This window comes from Diorhabda carinulata, chromosome 10 (assembly GCF_026250575.1).
Source record: "Diorhabda carinulata isolate Delta chromosome 10, icDioCari1.1, whole genome shotgun sequence".
In the NCBI taxonomy this organism is placed as follows: Eukaryota; Metazoa; Arthropoda; class Insecta; order Coleoptera; family Chrysomelidae; genus Diorhabda; species Diorhabda carinulata.
The window spans coordinates 9343056-9365114 of record NC_079469.1 but is presented as its reverse complement, the minus strand read 5'-3'; the positions used below and the strand labels follow the sequence as shown (position 1 = coordinate 9365114).

The window sequence follows — 22059 nt, the reverse complement described above, 5'->3', positions numbered from 1 at the left end:
ATTTTAAGGAAATAACTTCTAACTGTTCTAGATAATGTGCGATTTAAGAGTATTAGTTCAGGGAGGACACAATGGAGTAAGGTAATAAAGGGTAACCGACTGTTAGTAGCTATTATTGAATGAATTTATAATCTTCTATTCTTGGATGGTGTTTAGTTATAAGAGTTCTACCAAAAGGAAGAGTTGACCAATGGAAAATACGGAAGCGATCGTTAGCGCTGTGACTTAAGGTCAAAAGGATTATTATCGAGTTACGATTCAGTTTAATGTTCCACAAACGATGTTAGCCAATTACTTGAAGACCATAGAAGAATTCAGGAGACTCGTCCTCCAGTCAGCAAGGTTGAATAATATTGATCACCCGCTCAACAAAGTAACAGCAGAGAACATTTATAGCGTGGATGAAACTGGCACAACGGTGAATTTCGAACAACATTGCTATGAACTTCTTCTTTAAATAGTTCAAGGAATTTTTAACTTTTTTAAGGCTCCAACGAAATCCTATGTACTTCTACTCTTAGATGAGCACACCTAACATACAACAAATCTTGAATATTGAGACAGTGTAGGCATTCTTCTTTGCTTTCCATCACATAATACGCACCGGCTTCAAGCACTAAACTTAGCCTTCATTAAGCCTTCAAGCTCATAATATGAGTAGAAGCAACGAAAATAGCGTGGAACCAACACAGGCAGTGCAGTCTGCTTAGTTAAGTGCTGCTTATGTGACATCTGCTACTATGCCAAAGGCAATAAATGGGCTTAGAAAAACTGTAATGTGTCCTGTAGATGCTCATGTTTTTTCTAATGCCGATTTCTGACCTTCTACGGCTACAGAAATTGTAGAAGATTGGGTTCTTGAACGAAAAAACAATTATTGACACCGATAACTGCAACTCCAATTAAAATGGAATGTAACACCCATCACTGAGCCTAAATCAGACACATCTAAATCTTATGTTTATTCTTTTCCACTCACAAGTCTAGAAGCTGCTATTGCGTTTCCGCAATATGATAAAAATTTGCGAAGTGATTTAAGAAGAAAAGGAAAAACCACATTTCTGCAAACAAAAGCTAGAAGAATCTGTTAAGCAAAGTTTAAAAAAAAAAACAGAAGAAAATGCCGTAAGAAGAAATCTAGTGGCTGTATACCGTACAGAAAGAAAGTGATATAAGAATGATGTGAAAAAAGTGAAAAGAGGGAATAAAGTTTTTTCAAGTGATAGTGGAGATATTCAGAGCAGCGACGCAGAAAGCCTTTATTGTGGCTATTTTTATTTCACCTCTTCTAAGGGCAATCTGTGCTTTGTGCTGTCGATGAGCACATAATTCCTGTGCTAGAGTAGACGACGCTAATAATAGGCTGTAGTTATATTCTTAAGTTTTTTCACATACACTTGTTTCTCCATTCAGTATTCCTAACGGGTAAAACGGGGTATTTCGCACACTTTTTCGTGTTTCCATAGAGCCTTAAGTACCCCATTTCACCTGCCTTTTTCCTATTTATTAAACTAGATACAATCCAAAGTTTTGAAAAAAAATCTTGAATCATTACTCAAATTTGTAAACTGTTACATACTTCACAGGTATTCTTTAACCAGTAAACTGCTACAATATGTTATAATTTGATAAAAATATGGCGTACATAACCAAATCATTAACAATCGTGATAACGTTAATGTCATTATGTAAAACTGTGATTATGAGTTCTTACGAATATAGTTACAATCCATACGCTAAGGAGTATACAAAAAACATTTATCTGAAACAAGGTGAGTTAAGAGGAATAATAGTGGAACCTAAAATCGACCGAGAGGATAGTTATCGAGTAGGTGTGTATCGAGGTATTCCTTACGCGGCGCCTCCAGTTGGTGATTTGAGATTCATGCCAACTGCTGGTGCACCTTCTTGGTTTGGAGTTAAATACGCTGACACCTTTGGACCAGTTTGTCCACAAAAGTTTCCAGATGAGAGGAAAATGCCATCGTTTAGGAAAGAATATTTTCTCAAATTGAAGTCATACCTGCAAAACCAGAGCGAGGATTGCTTGTATTTGAATATTTATGCTCCTCTAACAGGTGAGTACATTATGTTTTTTGATTGACATATCATTCACAATATCGAGCAATATATATTTCATAAACTACCATATAGCATATTTTAAAGAAACGGTTGTAAGAATTTGAGAGTCAACAAAAAAATATTTGACTGAAATCAATTATATTCATATTCAAATTCTAGGGTTATATTCTCCTACGTTCAGTACCCTATCTGTAGGCAAAAACTTTTGTCATTCATGTAGCGCGAAAAGAAATAATTTTCAGTATACATTTAGAGGACCTTGACATCATAACGCAAAATCTATTTCACATAAACGTGTCAAATTTGGCTCATATATTTAGACAACAACCTATGCATATATCATAATATTGTAATGCTTTTCTCATTTATTTATAAGGTTTGATAAATAGACATTGTCTCTTACGTTCTTAATTCATTCAAACACTAAAAACTACACTAACTTATAATAATTTAAATTATTCGATTACTTTGATGATTCGTTCTGTTTACTGAAAGTATTCATTAAAAAGTGAACTAAACTGTAATACAGATACTTATTTATATGTCACGAATGGAATTTCCCAAACTTCAAGAACATAAAGAATTAAAACAAATAAATTAATAGACCTTTTTAAAAATTATTCAAAATAAACAATGTAAATAAACCGCTTTCTATAAAAAAAACTTGAGATCAAACGAATTCCGCAAAGTATTCAAAATATGCGCCTTCGCAGAATTTAAAATCCATTGTAGCCAAGCAAGATGGGCTTAAGGACCCTTTTCGCGAATTTGTTCGTAACAATATTGAACTTGGCTCTCATTGAAAATTCATATTTTTTGTTAGGATAAGATTATTCTTCATATGTAGAAACAAGTAAATAAAAAAGTCGTCGAACTCTCAGCGCGAGAGAATATAGCGCATTTTTCACCGTTAGCGGTAAATATTAACAAAAATCTCAATTTATCAAAAGGAGCTTCCATGGCAAATTTGACGTTTCGAGCTGTTGGGGTCTAACGAAATATTACAGACAGACAGACGGACGGACAAAACGCTAATAATAATTTACAAAAAATGCGCTAAAAATATTGATGCACTAATATTGCTACCATTCATTTACCTTGCCCTAGAGAACGTCTACAGCATAAATAATTTAGTGAAGAAATCTTGTAATAGAAAACTGTCGAAATATTTATATAGATTTATACAGATTTTATCTTATTTCGTTATCATTATTAAACAAAGAACTCTTCAATTCCATCTAATCTGCACAAAAATTGAAATTGTTAGAAAAGAGGATAGATATTTGGTATCACAGTAACATTTTCGTAGTATCTAACACGCATTAACAACAGATTTTTTTTTCATTTGAGACAATTATCTCCCCGCAGCTTGATAGCTCATATTCATAATAATTTTTTAGTAAAACGGTTACGAAGTGTAGCGATTTTTTTAATTCCAGTAATGTTTTATCTTATTTTCATTGAATCTTCCAAATATTTCATGGAAAATGACTGATACACACTTTTTTCTTCTACTAAGGACTGAATTGATTTTTAGTTACATGAGCAGTTTTGCCAAGATAATTCTTGACGAGTTTATTGATACTAACTTAAACTGAACAGTTCCAACACTCGCCCGTAAACAAGAAAAAAATGACAATCATATCTAGAGCGTTGAATCTTTGATTTCTCTCAGATGGCACATAGGACATTTGAAACAATTTCTCATAATACTCATGTTTTGTGAAAAAATATTTCACTTCGATATTCCCACTCTTCTCAATTCTTACAGCTTTAATGGCTTCAATTGTACTTTGGTTGTCTATATAGAGCATTGCCTTTACTTCTTTTTCAGTCAATTCTTTTAGTAGCTCTATCAGGAACTGAATTCTTTGATACATTCACACGCAACAATAAGTTCAAACTCCACTGTAGATTGTGCGACTACTGATTGTCTTCTCGATGTCCAGGCAATTGGTCCTCCAGATAGTATAATGACATATTCTGTAGTATTCTTATATTTTTGGTTGTGTCTTTGTCTCTTGATTCAACATCTTCTGTAAAGTCAGTATCACAAAAGGCTTCTAGATGTAGAATCTCTTTCAGATATCTCAGATATCTCAGGGCTCTTCAAAGATATACATAGTTCTTCTTCTTTAGATTCTCCATGGATCTACTCATGTAAAGTACAGCGGAGCTCAGACCTCTGAGTGGTGCTATAGATCCAGAGACACATGATAAGAAGAACTATTTCCGGGTTTTGATTGATGATTATACACTTTTTTCTTTTAATCAGGACTAACTTTATTGATTTTTTCTACACGAGCAGCTTGGCCAACATAATTCTTGACGAGTATATTGATACCAGCTTAAGTTTAACATTTCCAACTTGGAGGATCACATTTTATAATCCAAGTATTTATAAATCAATTTGGAGTTTTATAGGTTTTTGATAAAAATTTGTGGTGAAATGTACATTCACTTCTGACTTCATAAAAACGTGGATAATATCACCCTCAATTTCATGGTAATCCAACAATAACTCCTAATCAGCAATACAGCCATGATAAGGGAATATTATGGAATCACTTTAACAGCTATGACGTATTTATATAAGTTGAGAAATCATCCAATGAGTTAGTTAGTAAAAAATTTATATCTTCAGACAATAAACCGTTTCTTCCATACTGTATTGAACTAAAATGAATATTTTGTGAATAACAGGAAGGTTCTTCCTATTCATTTGTGCTTAATATGTTAATATCCAACTCTCGAGACGTGAGTTCCTTTGCGCGAGAACTTTTCCTATATACAAATTATTTTAGGTAATGGGAAACAAACATTATATTATAATTACAAGCAGTACATGCCTCTAATGGCAGAATAATAAACATCTAAGCACTCGAGGAATGAATTCTTTTATAAATATAGAAGTTTCATTTTATGTAGTGAATATAACGAATTTCCACGTAATGCTGAGAGATCTACTAATATTTGTTATTATATGAATTGCCACATAATTGTGTGTATGTACATTTTGTAGTCTGACATTGAATTTTGATGTTTACTTCAAATGAATTTCATTATCTGCACTATTCATTCGTGTGCACGGATGATGTATTATCAGTTCTCTATTTGCATAATAAATATTTTGTCAAATCACCAATATGATAGGTAATTAGGTGAATACAAAGGAATAAATCAAAAAGGGTGGATTTTCATCATTTTATTGCAATTTTTCACTTCATTGATTTTATTAGGAACACTTAGCTCATACTTCGAATTTTGAGGTCTTCGCTTGAATATACAGTGTGTCTAGTGAACTGGAACCACATGGAAAAATAGAACTTGTGTTCTGTGTCATGCATACAAACCACAATTTGTACACACGTTACTATCAAGGGATTACGATATTTATTTTGAATTCTGCACACTTATACAAGGAAAGTTGAATGAAGACCCGTTTTTTACAATAACTATAATATTTTCCGATGAGGCAACATTTTCTTCAAACGGAACCGACTCATCACAAAATTACAATTATTAGAAAATCAAGTGATGTTTTGCACGACCTTCCGTTACAAGAACGTATGACAATTTGGTTCCAACAAGACGATGCTTCCATTCATACTGCATTAAACGTTAGAGTACTTCTTGAAAATAAGTTTAACGGTAAGGTAATTCACAGGTATTCAGATATTCTTTAGCATCCTAGGTCTGCTGATTTGACTCCTGTTTACTTTTTTATAGGGTTAGTGAAAACAGCGAGGACCATTTGATGATGTAAACCATTTGGAAAGGATTATTTCTGAGGAATGCCAAAAAATTACTCAAAATATGATACGGAAATTAATACAAGAGTTTGACAAAAGAACAATTGAATGTTTACAAAGAGAAGGTGGATATATCAAAGCTGTGGGACATTGAATTAAAATTTAATTATGTTTGCTTCTGTTTAATCAAAATTCTTTGTATGGATTTTTCAATTTCTACAATAAATAATAATTATTATGCATTACGTATGTAAATTGCAAGGTTGTTCAAAAACAGTAATAAATAGAAAGGTTATCATATTCTTAACAGGTAAGAGAGATAAATTGTATCCAGCCAGAATAATTAATACGATTAGTAAATAATCACAAAACCTGAATTTTGATAATAAATGGCTGTAATTGCATATTTGAATATATCTTTCCATTCAAAACAACTTTACTCCATAACATTTTTCTAAATTGTGAGAAATAAGATACTTTACTCTTGCACAAAATTCAAATTTTTTGACAAACCTCGTATACTGCTTTGAAAAATTGATATCTGATGGCTGCATTTCAACTTTTGGACCATGCAGAACTTTTTATCATGAATAACTTTTTAACTTAAAACCATTAATAAAAAAGTTCTCCATATGGTTCCAACTTAAGTAGACACACTGTATAACGAGTTGAATACTACCCTTAATTTTTTTCAATCCAAATATTTTCATTTTAGTTTCACTGATAACTATGGTATAGTCGACTTTTGTATTTATTACGTTATTAACTGGGATTTACTATTGATTATTGATTCCATATTGTGCACACACCAATAGTGTAAACTAATTACATAATGAATAAATAAGATGCAATATGATATTTATTCAGGTACTGAACAAGTTGAAAAATTTTAGTATAAAAAGAAAGGGAGAGAGAGAGAGAGAGAAATGCATAATTTCAAAAAATTATTTATGATAAATGATGAAAGCTTGTAAAAAACCAAGAAACTAACATTCCAGTAATTAAATAAAGAAACAAATAAAATCAAATCTGAATATAAAGTATACACTAGAAAACTACAATAAATAATAAAATTATTATTGAAAATATACATGCACATGCACAATCATTTCAATTGAGAAATGATTGTGCATTTTCTGGCATTGTAAAGTATTGAGCTCTCAACTAATTCTTAACGTGGAGTAGGTAGATAAGATCATAGTCCGCTTTCCTAAGTGGATAGCTGTGCAACGATATTTCTAAAATTGGAAAAGCGTGCTTACGAATTACGCAAGTTTAGGAAGAAAATATCCAGTTATTAACTTATCGCGCTTTTAAGCGGGTAATATTTTTACTACAATAGGTAATTATAATACTCGTAATACGAGCTTTTAACGCAGCATATAGATCAGAAATATTAAGTATCTCGGCAATAATACCTGCAACAGTATGGCCCATGAATTTGTTTTGTAAACTGGTGACTCAATTGGGCAACAATGTTGACAAAATAATACATGCTATAGCGGCCCATTTTGTTCTGAACAAAAATTTGAAAAAATAAGATCGTGGATTCAACCATTCATCAAAAGACGTGAAACTCCAATTGATTGTAGAAATAAGTCTATCAATTTCAATATCCTTCTTTTCTCATTTTATTGTAGGTTGTTAAGCTTCTGAATTTTTTCTAACATTTATCAGTTGATTTATTGAATTTTTCAGTGTTATTAGTCCATATAACTCTTTTAATATTCCTTTATTTATATATTGCGAGTTCCACATTCCACAACTCAGGATGAGAATGTATTTCATTAATTCTTTCATTAGAACAAGTTTGTCATTTTATTCATAGATATTTTTCAAAACACATCAAATAATAACCAAAACAATATTGCACTGTATTATCGGTCGACAAGTGATTTTCTGGCAACCTGTCTGCAACAGATAAAACTAAATCGGTGATACCAAACTAAACACATTTGGCTATAGTCGCCTGGACATACTAAAATATTACTCTATATTGCATATTGTTGGCAATGTTGCCCTTTCCTCTACAGTAGCAACATGTTAGATTGTAAATTATATCTTCTCGATTATACCATTATACTATTAATAATGAGATATATTGTGAATGACCATTCTGGTGAATATTAAACATAAATGAGAAAACATAGCTATAAACTTTTTAAGAAGGCTACTTTTTGAGTGAAACAGTGTTCTGACGAATTTTCTAATATTTTTATTTTTCCTTATCAAGACAGTATCATTGCTTAGGAGGTGTGAAAGAAGTTTTGTGATTATAGGAAGAAACAGAGTACATTAAAAGAAGTAATGAAACTCATGAATTTACTATTGCAATGGATAACTTCTCCTTGACACGAACTTGCCTCTTTTCTTCATTGATAAAGCCTCACATGTCTTACAGTAATGCTTAGAGTATATTAACATATACTACATATTAATTTTTTTTCATAATTGACTTATCTCATTAACTTCTCGTTATGAGCTACGATTCCATCTAGAATTTAATGGACATCCAGAAATGTTAAAACTGCCAAAATTCAGTTTGTAAGTAATTTTGTCAACTATCTAGGAATATTTCTCACATTTTCAACTGATAAAGTCTGTGAAATTTGAGGAAACTGAGAAAAAGATCGTTAGTGTGAAGGAAACTTCTATTTGTCACGTTGTTTTCGTAGTTTTTTCCATGAATTTGAGTATCGAAGAGCGGGTAGTATATACGTTGTTATTTTCTCAATAACCTAGTTCATTATAGGAATTTTATATGATGATGAAGTTATATTCGTATCTTATATCATGTTTAGATCATATTTTTTCATTAGATAACATGTTGTTGTTTTTATTTTATAGTATTTCAGTCTCTCATACACTATAAATATGTTGACGTAGACCTATTCCGACACCTCCAATGTGACTTTTATATAGGTTTTTTGTAAATCTAAAGATTTAGTGAATTAATTAATGAATTAATTAATACCTACACACAATCTAACTCAAATATGATTTTTAGAATAACATCAAAATCGTTTTGTCTTTTTTATCCTTATCTTTCTTCTCATAACTTTTAGATATATCCATTCAAGTAAAATATATTTCCGATCAATAAATGTCTGTTTAAACAGTTTTGCCATGGCTATGGTTTTTCCTGTAATTGATTGGTCATATTAATGTTACCTTTCATGGAAGCTTAGATAAGCTTCGATCTTTCTCCAAAACCTATATCCTTCTATATTTTCATTGCCACATTGAGCACCAAATGATAGAGGAAATGTTGCTTATACTTTTGTATCGAGAAAACGAAGTACATGCATTATTTGCATCTCATCATCAATTTATGGAAAGATTGACAAAAATCTCACATCACGAGACCTTTCGAAGGAAGCAATCCATATGATCAACTGAATAGATCTAGCTATTGAATATTTATGACAATTTCAATCATACACATCTATGCAAAGTGACTTCATGATATCCTATCATAAAGATCAATATCATTTATCTACTCGCTACGGATACGTTTAATTTTTTATGTATTCTATATTATTTACGAATAGTTTTTAAGTCAATAGAATGGATAGCTGAATCGATATGATCCTATTAGTCCTGGTATAATCGTGATAATGCCACAGATGTAGCTGAATATCGCTAATACAAAACCAACATTCTCAAAATAAACAGAATTAAACGCATAAAATATCTAAAGGACAACATAGTGTACATGGCGTTGCATCGCCGTCATCCGATTGTATGCAAACAGCTGTGCTGTTTTCAAAATAACTCTTCGAGACAGAAAGCAAAAGATTCTCTAAAATGGTGTATTAGTCATTTCACAGAATTAGAATTATACGGAAGCTTAATCATATAGGGTTATCTAAAATCATTTTCCGAACCCCTCTTCAGTTTTTGAATGAATTTTTTTCTAATTTCCCCCTCTTATTGAGACAAGTATTAACAATATTGTTCTGATCCAACCATTTGATCAGGCCTTAGAAATTTCTAGTAACCACATAATTTCGTTCCCATCCACTATAAACGTAGCATCGTACAATCAGGATTCGTAGTCCTCGTTGAACTCGTTACTATTGTAACGACATATAACACAAACAAGACGGTTTCTTGGAATGATGAAATGTTCAAATCATTCTCACCTAACTGGAGTGGAATAAATGTTTCAGTCATCAGATGAAACTCACATTTCATCAGTCTGAAACTCACATTTCATCAGTCTACTTCTGGAAAACTCTGGTTTGACGATAAGTTGAAAATGTATTCCCTTCTAATAAACACTGACCAAGAACTTTGGTAATGAAAAGAATAGAAAATAATGATGATATTGTTTGTCGTAAATCAAGGATTTGTGATCTACTCACTGATACCCAACAGAATATGTTCATTTTATAAGGTTCTTTACACCAGACCGAAATATTGCTAGAGGTACTTCCTTTCAATGCTGTTGTTAAATTAGTGTTTAATTGGTAGCCAACAATCTCAAGCATGATTTATCACATATTCAAATCTTAGATTATACATTATATTATTTGTTAGTTCATGAAGAGCAAAAGTATTTATAACAACTATCCAAATTAGATATACAATTACAAATCTCATCAAATGGTATCTAATTAGAGATTGAAAATATATTTAGTTTTTTTTTGTTCCATCAAATGAAAATTATCTAATTTAATGAAGATTCAAATTATGAAAACGCATCAAACTTTCAAGTAAATTTCATAATACGTGTCTGCAAATCCCTTTAGAAGAGCAAGCACTTTGTCGTTTGGCCCTTAAGCCATTTAATCATCTTGCAATTATGGCTACGGCCACCCTGGACGCAGCCAAGCAGAGGCGTGTAAAATGAATTATTTGGTGTGGGCGTCGAAAGCCACTTTAGATAGCTCTAGATTGGATTCATTAATTTTTGCGGAAGGTTATTTATTTTGCAAGATCAACTTTAATGGAACTGTGGGAAAGATTCATGAGAAAAAGAAAAGTATTATGAATAAATAATCGTTTGAATCCACTGATCAACAATTATAGGATTCAACATATATTTTTGTATTATAATATATTTTTTAAATTTTCATTTTTAATTATTTCTTGTTAGCTGAATTGATTCAGCAGTAAGAGCATTTTGGTTGGTTTTCGAAATTCAGCTACAATTCTCCAAATTATCGTCCACGTATACAATTTTTACATCCCATACATTTTAAATTGGTACTAGAATTGACAGAATTAGATACTATAAAACATATTAGACGTTTTCAAATTCATAAAAATTATCCATATAATAAATAATAATATTTTTCTAGCCTTTCCATCCATTTAAGAAACCTCAACATTTATCTTTTCATTGTTTTAATAAATCTAAGGATCTGATTCTGATTAACATCCTAAATATTCAATACTCCAAATCCAAGATGACATTTGGGTCGTTGTCAAGGGATATCCCTGTTCATTTCACAGGTCACATACACGTGTAAAATTCACCCATTCAGACCACCTTACACTTTTTTATTACCTAGTTTTTTTTCCTTGTAGAAAATCGATGATAGGGGATAATAAAACCTTGTTCCTTTCTCTGCTTTCTTGTTGTATAAGGTGGTTTTCACAAAGAAAATGTTTATTTCACTACTTATGAGAATAACGATATGTTATTGCCAGAGAAATACTGAGCAAGCAACTTGTTAGAATTATAGAAAAATGATAAGAATAAAAGACAGAGGGGATGATCACTGATATGGAAATTAAAATTGTTCAAAATTGAAAATCAACAACAACAACAAACAATCGAATGCACAATATTTTCAAACTAGTACCACAGAATAAAAACACACTTTAACATCGGAAATTGCACTCCACAGAACTGCGGACATAATACCAAATATGCATGTTGTATGAAAAAGAGGGTTATCTCCTTTCATGTTCATACAGTAGCCAACGCCTGCATAATTCTTCAATCAGTACATGACAAATGCGCTCCTGTGAACAGTTTGGGGTACATAGAAGATCGATAGGTCTAAGTGAGTGAGGTAGATTCACGACCTTGCGCCTTAGTGCACCTAATCCAAATGCATTCTTATTATTTGTCGACCGCCTCCGACGGTTCGACGGTCGGTCGTCCAGTACCATTTGATAAACTTTTTCAAATACATCACATTCACGTCTTTCTTGAGTGTTTTGTTCCATTATTATTATAACTGAATGATCTATCTCCTAATATGGATGAGAAAAGACCACTGAATCAAAATGAAATTGGTTCAGAATTTGACGGGATCTTCGACGATAATAGTAGAGATTATGAACCTCCTAAGAATAATCAGTATGAATTATCTAAATATGATCTCAACAATAGGCTCAAAGAAAATATCTTCTTCATAGAATGCCGTCAAAGGAGCAATTCTTAATGAACGAAGTAGAAATAGGTATTAACTATATATGTATAACGATGAATTCAAAATGATGGAACAAAGAACAAAGGAAATCTTTTTCAGAAGCACTAAAAGTTTGAGAAGAGTACGTTACCCTTAGAAAACAAAAGAAAAAAACTAGAAAAAATGAATCAGGAAATATATGTATAGATATGCAAAGTGTTCCAGGACTTGATGCAAAAATTTCGAAGTGAGTGATGACGTGAAAATAATGCTTTGACATAAGAAACTTTTTCTCACACGACCCCTCATTCTAGGTTTCCAAAATATAGGCGAAATCAGAACTTATTTGATTATATTTTCTAAATTATACACTTGAAAATTATGAACAAGTCTACACTACTACCTGAAGGCCGGGGGCGGCTCATGCCGAATTGTTAACAATCCATAACTTTTACAGGGACAACCTGTACAATCTTAAAATAGCAAAAATGGATTTTTCAATAGATTTTGTATCAAAAAGGTACTCTTTGTTTAACACGATTAAATTCATGATTTAGGAGATATGTAGATTTTTAAATCGTTGTACACATCAAGGAAACCGTTCGCCATAAAGAAATTAATTATCATGAATTGTTATTATTTATTGATTATGCTTATAGGAGGTATTTTTCTCTTGTATCAACATTATTTTCACCTTATCCACTCATTCCCGAATTTTTTGCATCAAGTAGACAACCCTGAAGACAACACATCACAATATAGCTATAATAGATCATCGTAAGCATAAGAAAAAATTTAAAAATAATTGGTATCATCGTCAATATGAGAATATCACAAAAATCATTACACTTCACCAATGGAAAAAACCCAACTAAAATAAAACAGACCACAATATATTCAACAGGAACAATAAAAGGTGAGTAAGGTGGAAAGCTAGGAAGAAAATATGAAGAAAGCCTCATAAAGGCAGAAGATAACAAAGCATTCCGGTGCGAAAATATGAAAATGAAATTGTTAAAATATGGAAAAGAGAAGATCGTATCTTTCATGAAGATACCATTTGATAATTTTGAAAAAGAGGAAGAATTCCAAGCAAATGGAATTTGTCTTTCGTATGCTGCACATATAAAGAAGGAAATAAGAAATCAACCAACAATTATTAGAAATAAGTGTAATTCTCTCAATCGCAAGGTTATTTACCACAATGATAAAAAAAAATGGAGAACGTTTCGAGAGAAGAAGCACCAGGCTTCCGGAAAAGAGTACATTGATTATGAGACATCTTACAGAAAACAATATTGGCAAGAAGATCGGAATCCCTATAACATTTATAGACGTAAACTTTTTAAAATTACGGAAATAATTAAGCTGGACAAGAATGGATCATTATAACGGAATCCAAATTTTTAAATAATTGATGTTGTCGTAATGTATTGAATTTTGTTATCGTTGAAATGAAATTCTACGATTTTTTAGAAGAAGTTCTAGATATTTGGATATAACAAACTAAATAGCAACTCATCAGTATAATTCCATAGATGTAATAAATATCTTCGGATAGAAAGTGGTTTCTGCTTTGAGAATAAGCGTTAAAAATTTCTGAATCACTGGCTCAATTCCTGGATATTTGATAAAATTGTTTCCCTATAACTTATATTCAGACAACAACAATTTCCATGCAACGAGATGATATATCAAATTATTCATTCTAGAAAGCAATTTCATCTATCATTCGCAGCATTGAATAATGTACTCGTATAATATATAAAGAACTAATTGAAATGAATGTGTATAATTCACCTCCAAAGGAAACTCTCAATTCTTATTTGTGTTACAAAATAGTTGCGCTATTCGAAATTCTAGTAATTACTACGAGTATATATTCCAAGCTTAAATTTGCGCTTAACCCAGAACTCTACTCATTGGATTATTCTGTTGGTAGCGCATACATTCGCGTATGTCCACAACTAAACATGTAAGATATAACCAAACCCTTTTGACGTCCATTCCAGTGGCTTTTTATTCGGGTCAAAACGTTCATTCAATTTGTGAAATAAGTTGGCCAAAGGGATATTTCTCTTGACCCGTGATGACGGCTATAAGCGCGTACGTCGTGTTGAATCCAACGATAAATGTATTTGAACCTTAGCGTTTTTCCAATTTCTCAAACTAATGATGTTGTTACGTGCAGTTTACAAGGGCGATTTGAATAATAATTCTATTCCAAGAATTTATTGTAAGGATCGGTTTCTTGAATCCAAATTAACGATTGACGTTGAAAAAATAGATCAGTCAATTAATATACTCATTAGATGTTGATTTATGTAAGCCGTTTTCGTTTGACATAACCTCAAATCATATTGACTACTAGTGACTTAAGTTCTCTTCACAATCAATAAAAGTTTTCATAAATTAAGTAATCCCACAATCTTAATAAAGACGCCTTCGCAGTTTTTGAAAAATTAACAAAAATATAACACCTGGGATAATCAAATTTGTCATTCATAAAACACAAGCAAGTACTGAATTTGTAGAAAGCCTTCAAATAGTCAGAACTTTTCAAACTAGTGAGAAAAGTCGAAGAATACTCCCCACTAATCTCTGATATTAAAGAACGGCTAGAAACTACACGGAAAATATTCTCATGTTCTATCCAAAGAAATAACAGCTGAAATCTCAAACTGGCAAGCGAAGGGAGGCTCAAATATAGCAACAAAGAAGATCTAGAAGACTAATGCCACAATTGCAGTGAACGCTTTTGAGCATCCTACTGCTGACTGCAGTTAAATATTCAAAACCGAATACCCAAACAGACACAATTTTTCAGCGGACAATTCTAGATGATGAAAGACGCTGTCTATACTGGGAGACCCCCATCAACAGAACCACCCCCTAACATCAAACAGCATATCTTCCATGGCAGTGATCAGTGATCGGATGGAAACTGAAACAACCTAGCTTACCAAATACTATGATTACCGCAAAAGTACATGTTAACACATAAAGTAGCAAAGTATTGTATTAGCAACAAACACAATAGAACTTGTAGAATCTATACTATACTGACCAAAAAATAGCACGTCAATCATTACTTGTAATTGGCTACAAGTTTGAATGATTAATAGTTTAATTCTTATGAGGTATCCAGTATTAAATTTATAGAAATATCATATCGTTTTTTGGTACTGAATATATACCAAGAATTATAAAAGGCGAATTCTAACTAAATACACAACATTTGAATTGTCATTATTTAGAAAGATAATCGTTTATTCCAAACTTTAATTACAACATTTGTGAATACCGTATCCATTAAGGAGAATCTGGAGGAATAAAAACCTGTTACGGAGTCAATAAATCCCCTGTTCTTAGGGACTATGTGACCTGCATAAGACATTATCGAATGAGGTGAATTTAGGTGGTCCTCAAGTCATGATATTCATAGTTCCAATGTAAGCCACGTAGAGCTGATGTGAGACCGATAGTGTCTCGTACTGCTTTATGAGAGCCAATTCTCAATTTACGGCCTGCTGGATGTCGAGGAACTCCCTCCTACTACGTGAGAAAACTACTTTAGATCTCCTTATACGTTTTATCATTGTCAGGATTTGAGGAATTTATTGCGTTCTATATGGAATGAAAACAGTTAAGACAATTGCTTCTATTTCGTGAACAATCAATATATATCAGGAAGGCAACAAGTTGAATCAACACTAGGAAAACAACAATTTGAGCAGATCAATCACATTAGATGATATACAATGGTTGCCGGTTTCTATTAATCAATGAAATTTTTTGTAATTAACCATATTGTTGAGGAAATAATAAGTTATATTTGGGAATATTTCACACTATTTCGAATGAATGATGAAGATAGAATTGGTTTACCTAATATTTGAACAAAGAAGAACTTCCTGTTCAGTTAATAGTTTCAGACATTGAATAGGATATCTGTAATTTACTAAATCCCATAACGTGTAATTATGAAGTAAGTTCAGGATAATCTCAATAATTACCAATCTTTATATAGAAGCATTGTGAATCAGATATTAGTTGAGTTGTTTTGATACCAGATACATTTTGTGATGCAACTTGTTTCATTATAGTTCCTCTATCAACCTGAAATTCTGACCTAAGTAAATTGATAATCGAAAAATTGACACTTGAGGTTCATGTGATGTCTTGATTTTATTTTATTTTGATACAACCAGATTTAATTCTATATCTTAGTTGGTTTCAACTATACCTCAAATAATTAAACTTTACCACATTTAGTTAAGATAACAATTAATCGTTCAACAGCGAACTATAGTTAAAAAAACTAAAAAGTGAAGAATTATTCTTGATATTAGAATAAAAGTACTGATCAGAAATGAGGAAGTTGTCGGGTGCTATCTATAACATTTCAAAATTCCTGATGATACGTTATCTCCAATAATTTCGAAAACAATATTTTGCGGATGTAAACGCGCAATCGGTGCTGTTAAATCTTCGTTATGGGGAACAGGTCGTATAGAAGACGACAAATTTGGATAATCGGTCTTGAGTTTTTTTTCTTAGAATAACCTTTCACTCTCTTCTTCTTCTTCTTCTTATCTGTTTTATCTTCGACATCCTCGCCGCCTATCCTGCTTCAAGGTTGTCGCTCCATCTTTTTCTGGGTCGGCCGGTACTTCTTTGGCCCAATGGGGATTTATCGCGCGCTAGCTTCACCAGTCTATTGTTGTTCATACGACTTATGTGCTCGTTCCATTCTTTCTTTCTTGATGGAACTCATTCGTTAATGTCAACTATTTTGCACAATCTTCTGATGTTCTCACTTCTTTCCCTGTCCAGGAGGGTTTTTTCAGCTATCTTGCGTAGCACTTCCATCTCTGCTGTTTCCATCATTCTTTTGGTTTTCGCTGATTCTGTCCGTGTCTCTGCGGAGTAGGTCATTATGGGTCTCACCGTGCCTTGTATATTCTCGATTTGGTCTCTATTCCGATATGTTTATTTCGCCATATGATTTCGTCCAAACATGCTGCTATTCTTAATATATGCTTTGGTTGTTTGATCCCTTACTTCGTTGTCTACGTCTCCGAATTCTGAAATCTCGATTCCTAAGTATTTGAATTTCATTACTTGGTGAATTATCTGGTCGTCTACGACTAATCTTAAATTTTAACGGAGTTTTGGATGTGGTCATACACTTTGCTCTTTCATGTTCATCTACTCCGCTGTATATATTACTAGGTAATCGCTATATTGTTTCTGTCCTTTTCCCTTTTTCTTTGTTTCTTGTAGTCTATATTGTTGTCCTTTAATTCTTCCAATGTTTCTTGGTCTTTGTTGTTAAACGAATGTATGTTCCAGGTAGCAAGGCTCATCAAGTATTCGTTTTTCTAAGTTCTTATCCTTTCCATAGCTTGGGTCGTCGTCTTGAAATCCGTCCTGTTCCGAGGCAAAGTATCGGTTCTTTGAGCAATGTCTGTTTTTACCTTAGGCAGGGAACAAACCAAACCCAAGAATCTTCCTTCTTTATCCAGACTTGGGACCGGCAACATGTCCTTCTCAGCTACTCAATCCACCGATAGGGCATGCAGGCGAAGTTCCTTCAGTCTCTGTTAGACAGAAATAGCAGTCGTCGAAATGGTAAGTGCGTTCATGCCATACCATTAGAATTGTGAAAGGCATGTTTTTTTTTCCATTCATTCACTGAACCAATGACATGCTACCACTAACAAAACACACGTGGGGGGCCCACTACTTGTCTTGGTGTGCAATTAAAGTACCAAAATATTTGAAATAGGCTTTTTCCACATTTTCGGAACATAGTTTGCGATTTCACCAACTGCGGCGCGTTTGACTCCACATTTTCGTCTTTATAATCACTATGAAACTCAACAGTATTGTAACAAGGAAGTATTTGTGATCAATGGTAATAGTTTAGTGAAGAGTATGTTGTACGTAAAATGCTCACGATTCTAACTCGTTTCTCTCTACATCTGTAATATTTTAGAAATGTTCGCTGTAACTATCACATACCAAAATGTTTATTTGACAAGATTAATATAAATACTGTCGTCTTTGTTAATAATGAATGAATATTCCGTCACCGACCAACCAACAGAACTAATTACATCTTAGTCAGGTATGCATAACTTTTTTGTTCATTTAAAATGTAAACTAAGTTATGTTCTATATATTCAAGCATAACACGGCACACGGTTGCAATATTCATGGCCGGGGAGCTTTCCATTCTCTTGTGATGCGGAAACTTCATAACAAAGCGTCGGTTGTTTGTGCTGCAGAAGGTATAGTACGTTAACAATGCAGTTAAATAATCTTTTAGCAGATCCTGATACATTCTTAGAACAGTCTAAACCTTTAACATTAGATACGCATTATCGAAGTTTTAGTATAAAAAATGCAAATCGCATTCAATTCAAATATTTATTGATAAGTTGGTTGATATGGAGAAATGAAAAATTTCATTTCTCTGGTTCAGATCATGATGTTTCGATTTTTGGTAACAATTTGTCCGGTGAGGATATAAATATATTCTACCTTCTTACAGGTAACAATTCATAACTGGTTATTGAGTTAATTGAAAAATACACATTAAAAACACTATTTAAAAATAAAAATATCATTTGAAAATCTTTTAGATATCATAAAGATGAAAAATACTCTAGTTTCGAGTGAAGTTTCTTTCAGAGGTTGTTAAGCACAATCTAAACAACGACCCACAGTGCAATTACCACAAATTGGCAATCAGCCCACAGAAACCTTGTCGTTTTTTCTTGGACGTTCACCGCATCTAACCTGCTTTTCTAAAGGCTCTGATAAGCTACATGGCATGGGTTCATCCAGAATCCTTCTAATGTTTTGATGTAATTCACGATATAAACGGCTGTTGAATAATCTCGGATTACGTTGAGGCAGGACAAGATCTTTTGCGAGGATCTTTGTTAGGGATTGTCAGAAAAACTTGAAAATATATTGTAGGCGTGGAAAAGGCTGGAAAATACAAACTGACCAACGGTTAGTTTGTAAGCTCGTGAAATATATCGTGGTCTTTCTATTTTGCGTGTATCAGTTTCTTTATCAATACGTGGAATACCCAGGACGAAAAGGTCAGTTCGATAGTGAAACTATGAAGCGACGACTCTTTTGAGAACACCGTAACTAAGCGGCTTTTAAGAACTACTGAAATACTAACGCTGAGATCAATAGCTGGACACACATTATTTGACCACAAAAGAAATGATAAGATAAGGGAGATATGTAACATCAAGGATGTAGATGGGCGAGAAATCGGCAGAGGAAATGAAGAGTCCACGTAGACAGAATTTCAGATGACAGGTTGGCAAATATTGCAGAGGAAAAAACCCGACCACCTACAAGATGGTATGAAAGCTTCCATCATCCCAGCTGCAGCTGGGAAACCATTGATGGAAACACAGAACTAAGTCCTAAAGTACGATGAAGAAGAAGAAATATAGACATCTAAATAGTAATCTGTTATTTATGGTTATATTTACGTGGTTTTTCAACATATACATACGAAATTTGCAACGTTGTCTGATTCCAACCAACATTTCGTCTCTGCAAGCATATTCCCTAATAGAAAAAAATGGAATTACCAAAACTTGCTTCAATGATATAGTCACGTCTATTGAATTTGAAGATAGATAAATATATCATAATACCAAAAAGTGCTCTAAACTCTACAAGGGTTACATTAACGTAATCATGTTGATCTGGAACAGATAATTTCATCTTGCAAGAACTTTTCGTTTGGGTGAGGAATTATTTCATTCAGTATTTCTTTAGTGGCCAGTAACTAAAAAGTTCAGTACAATACTTCTCCAGCTCTTTCACATGACCAATATTGCCTGGAAGATATGAGACAATATTGTCCTACCTTGTACGCACATTCGAAGTAAGAGGCTCTGCGAACCATTCAAAATAATTTTTTCTATAACAGTCTTTGGATTTTTTTCTTTTTTTGGGCGACAAATTTTGATTATCTGAATATGTACCTTGCTGATATTCAATCTCACCTATTTTTCTGATTATTGAAGGATACTTTCGATGCCTATTTATAATTCACCTAAGATTATTAGTGTCTTTTGAAAAAGTTACGTGGAACTATGGAGAAAAATTCATCATAAGATGATCGAAGCTGCCAAAAATATTTATTATAATAGGAGACTCGCCAATTCTCGTGATGTAAGACTTCTTCATCGAGCATAATCTCTACTTCATCTGATAACCTCAATAATTATAAATTTGTGAATTTAGCCAAAAATTTATCAAATTCTATAACTCGTTCTCATGATCAGCTTTCATATCTCATATTCTTTACCATTTCAAAATGCAACTTTCATCAATTGCCTTGAGACGGCTTTAATTATACCTCTATATAAAGGAGGAGATAAAAATCAAGCATCGATTTAACGCTCAATTGCACACATTCCCACATTATCTAAGATCATGGAAAGATTGGTCAAAAAGAGGGTATTATCTTTTCTCTTCAAATATAAAATACGTACTATCCATCAATTTGAGTTTTTAAGTAACAAATACGTTATTTGAACACAAATTATATTTTTTCGAAATATTTAAAAGTTTATCCAATTTTTCCAAAATTTCTGGAAAACTATATAATACACAGAAAATTGATACAGGACAAAAAGTTGGTATTTCTTTCAACAAACATTTCGCACGTTTTATATTTTTTGTAACTTCTGAAATAAATAGGATAAGACCTTACAAATAATACCCTAATGTATGACTGATACCATATTCGAAACCTTCAAACGTTGCCCTTTTAATTTAAAAGGTTTATGATTGGATATAAAATTCTCTATAAATCCACGTTTCGAGTGACTAATTTAACATCCAATACACATACAAACAAATACACAAATGATGCTAGATCCTTCCTCTTATATAATGTCTACTCCAGCATAAACAGCCATCACTTCACTTCAACAACTTTTTGCGATTTTGTTAATCATGATATTTCAATTAACAAATTTCAGTTCCACGGTCTCAGGGAAATACCTCTTTTAAGGTTTAAAATACGGTGTATGTCTTGCCTGGAACAATCAACTTCTACCATTGCTTCAACCGAACCACACATTTTTTTATTAATCAACTTTTTGCTCTTATGTAGCGCACTACAATTATAACAATATATAATTATATATAATTATAACTATATAATAACAACTCATAAATCTTCAACCTGCTATAAGGAAATAACATTTTTTCCAATATTCACTTTTTAATAACTAGAACACCTTTTTTTTTCGACATTTACCAACTTATTGTAGTCGGTTGTTTGTAACACGATGAGACGCATATCGATTTTAGCAATATAAGATATTTTCTTGCTTATTTTCGAAAAAATCTATTCGACTTGTATAGATGTCGTTTTATATAAAGTTTTCTTCCACTTTTATCACCTCCTTCCAATTACCAGAGTATATCAGCTATTCTAGTTACGTATAACAGTCAATTAGTCATATGCATATTGCCTCGACCCAACTACATTATGAGATATTGTTAATTTTGGACTGGAAAAGTTGAGTGGGTTTTTAATTAAACGAGTTGATTTAAGCAGTCACTTCATAATTTAATTGCAATAAATATAGTGGGAGGACGTGCAAAGGGCTTAATAATTTTCAAGAAAATTAATATTCTTGTGTAACTAACAGATTCTATGAACCCTTGGAAATTGGAACGGCTTTATACTGGACTAATTAATGAATCTGATAAATTCGGGAGCAAACCATTTAAGTGTCTGCTTATACAAAGTTATCCGCTATCTCTGCTTTGGAAATTAGTGTGTCGCAAATACAATG

At 32.5% G+C, this 22059-nt stretch overlaps 1 protein-coding gene across 3 annotated transcripts in view; it reads left to right on the top strand.

Annotated features, from left to right (window-relative positions):
• LOC130899108 (neuroligin-4, X-linked-like) overlaps window positions 1-22059 on the top strand; it is a 113297-nt gene that overhangs the window by 4286 nt on the left and 86952 nt on the right. For all 3 annotated transcript variants that reach the window (XM_057808878.1, XM_057808877.1, XM_057808879.1), the window contains exon 2: window positions 1587-2078. In XM_057808878.1, the coding sequence (XP_057664861.1) occupies window positions 1637-2078 (442 nt within the window). In that variant the 5' untranslated portion in view covers window positions 1587-1636. The remainder of the gene's footprint in view (window positions 1-1586; window positions 2079-22059) is intronic.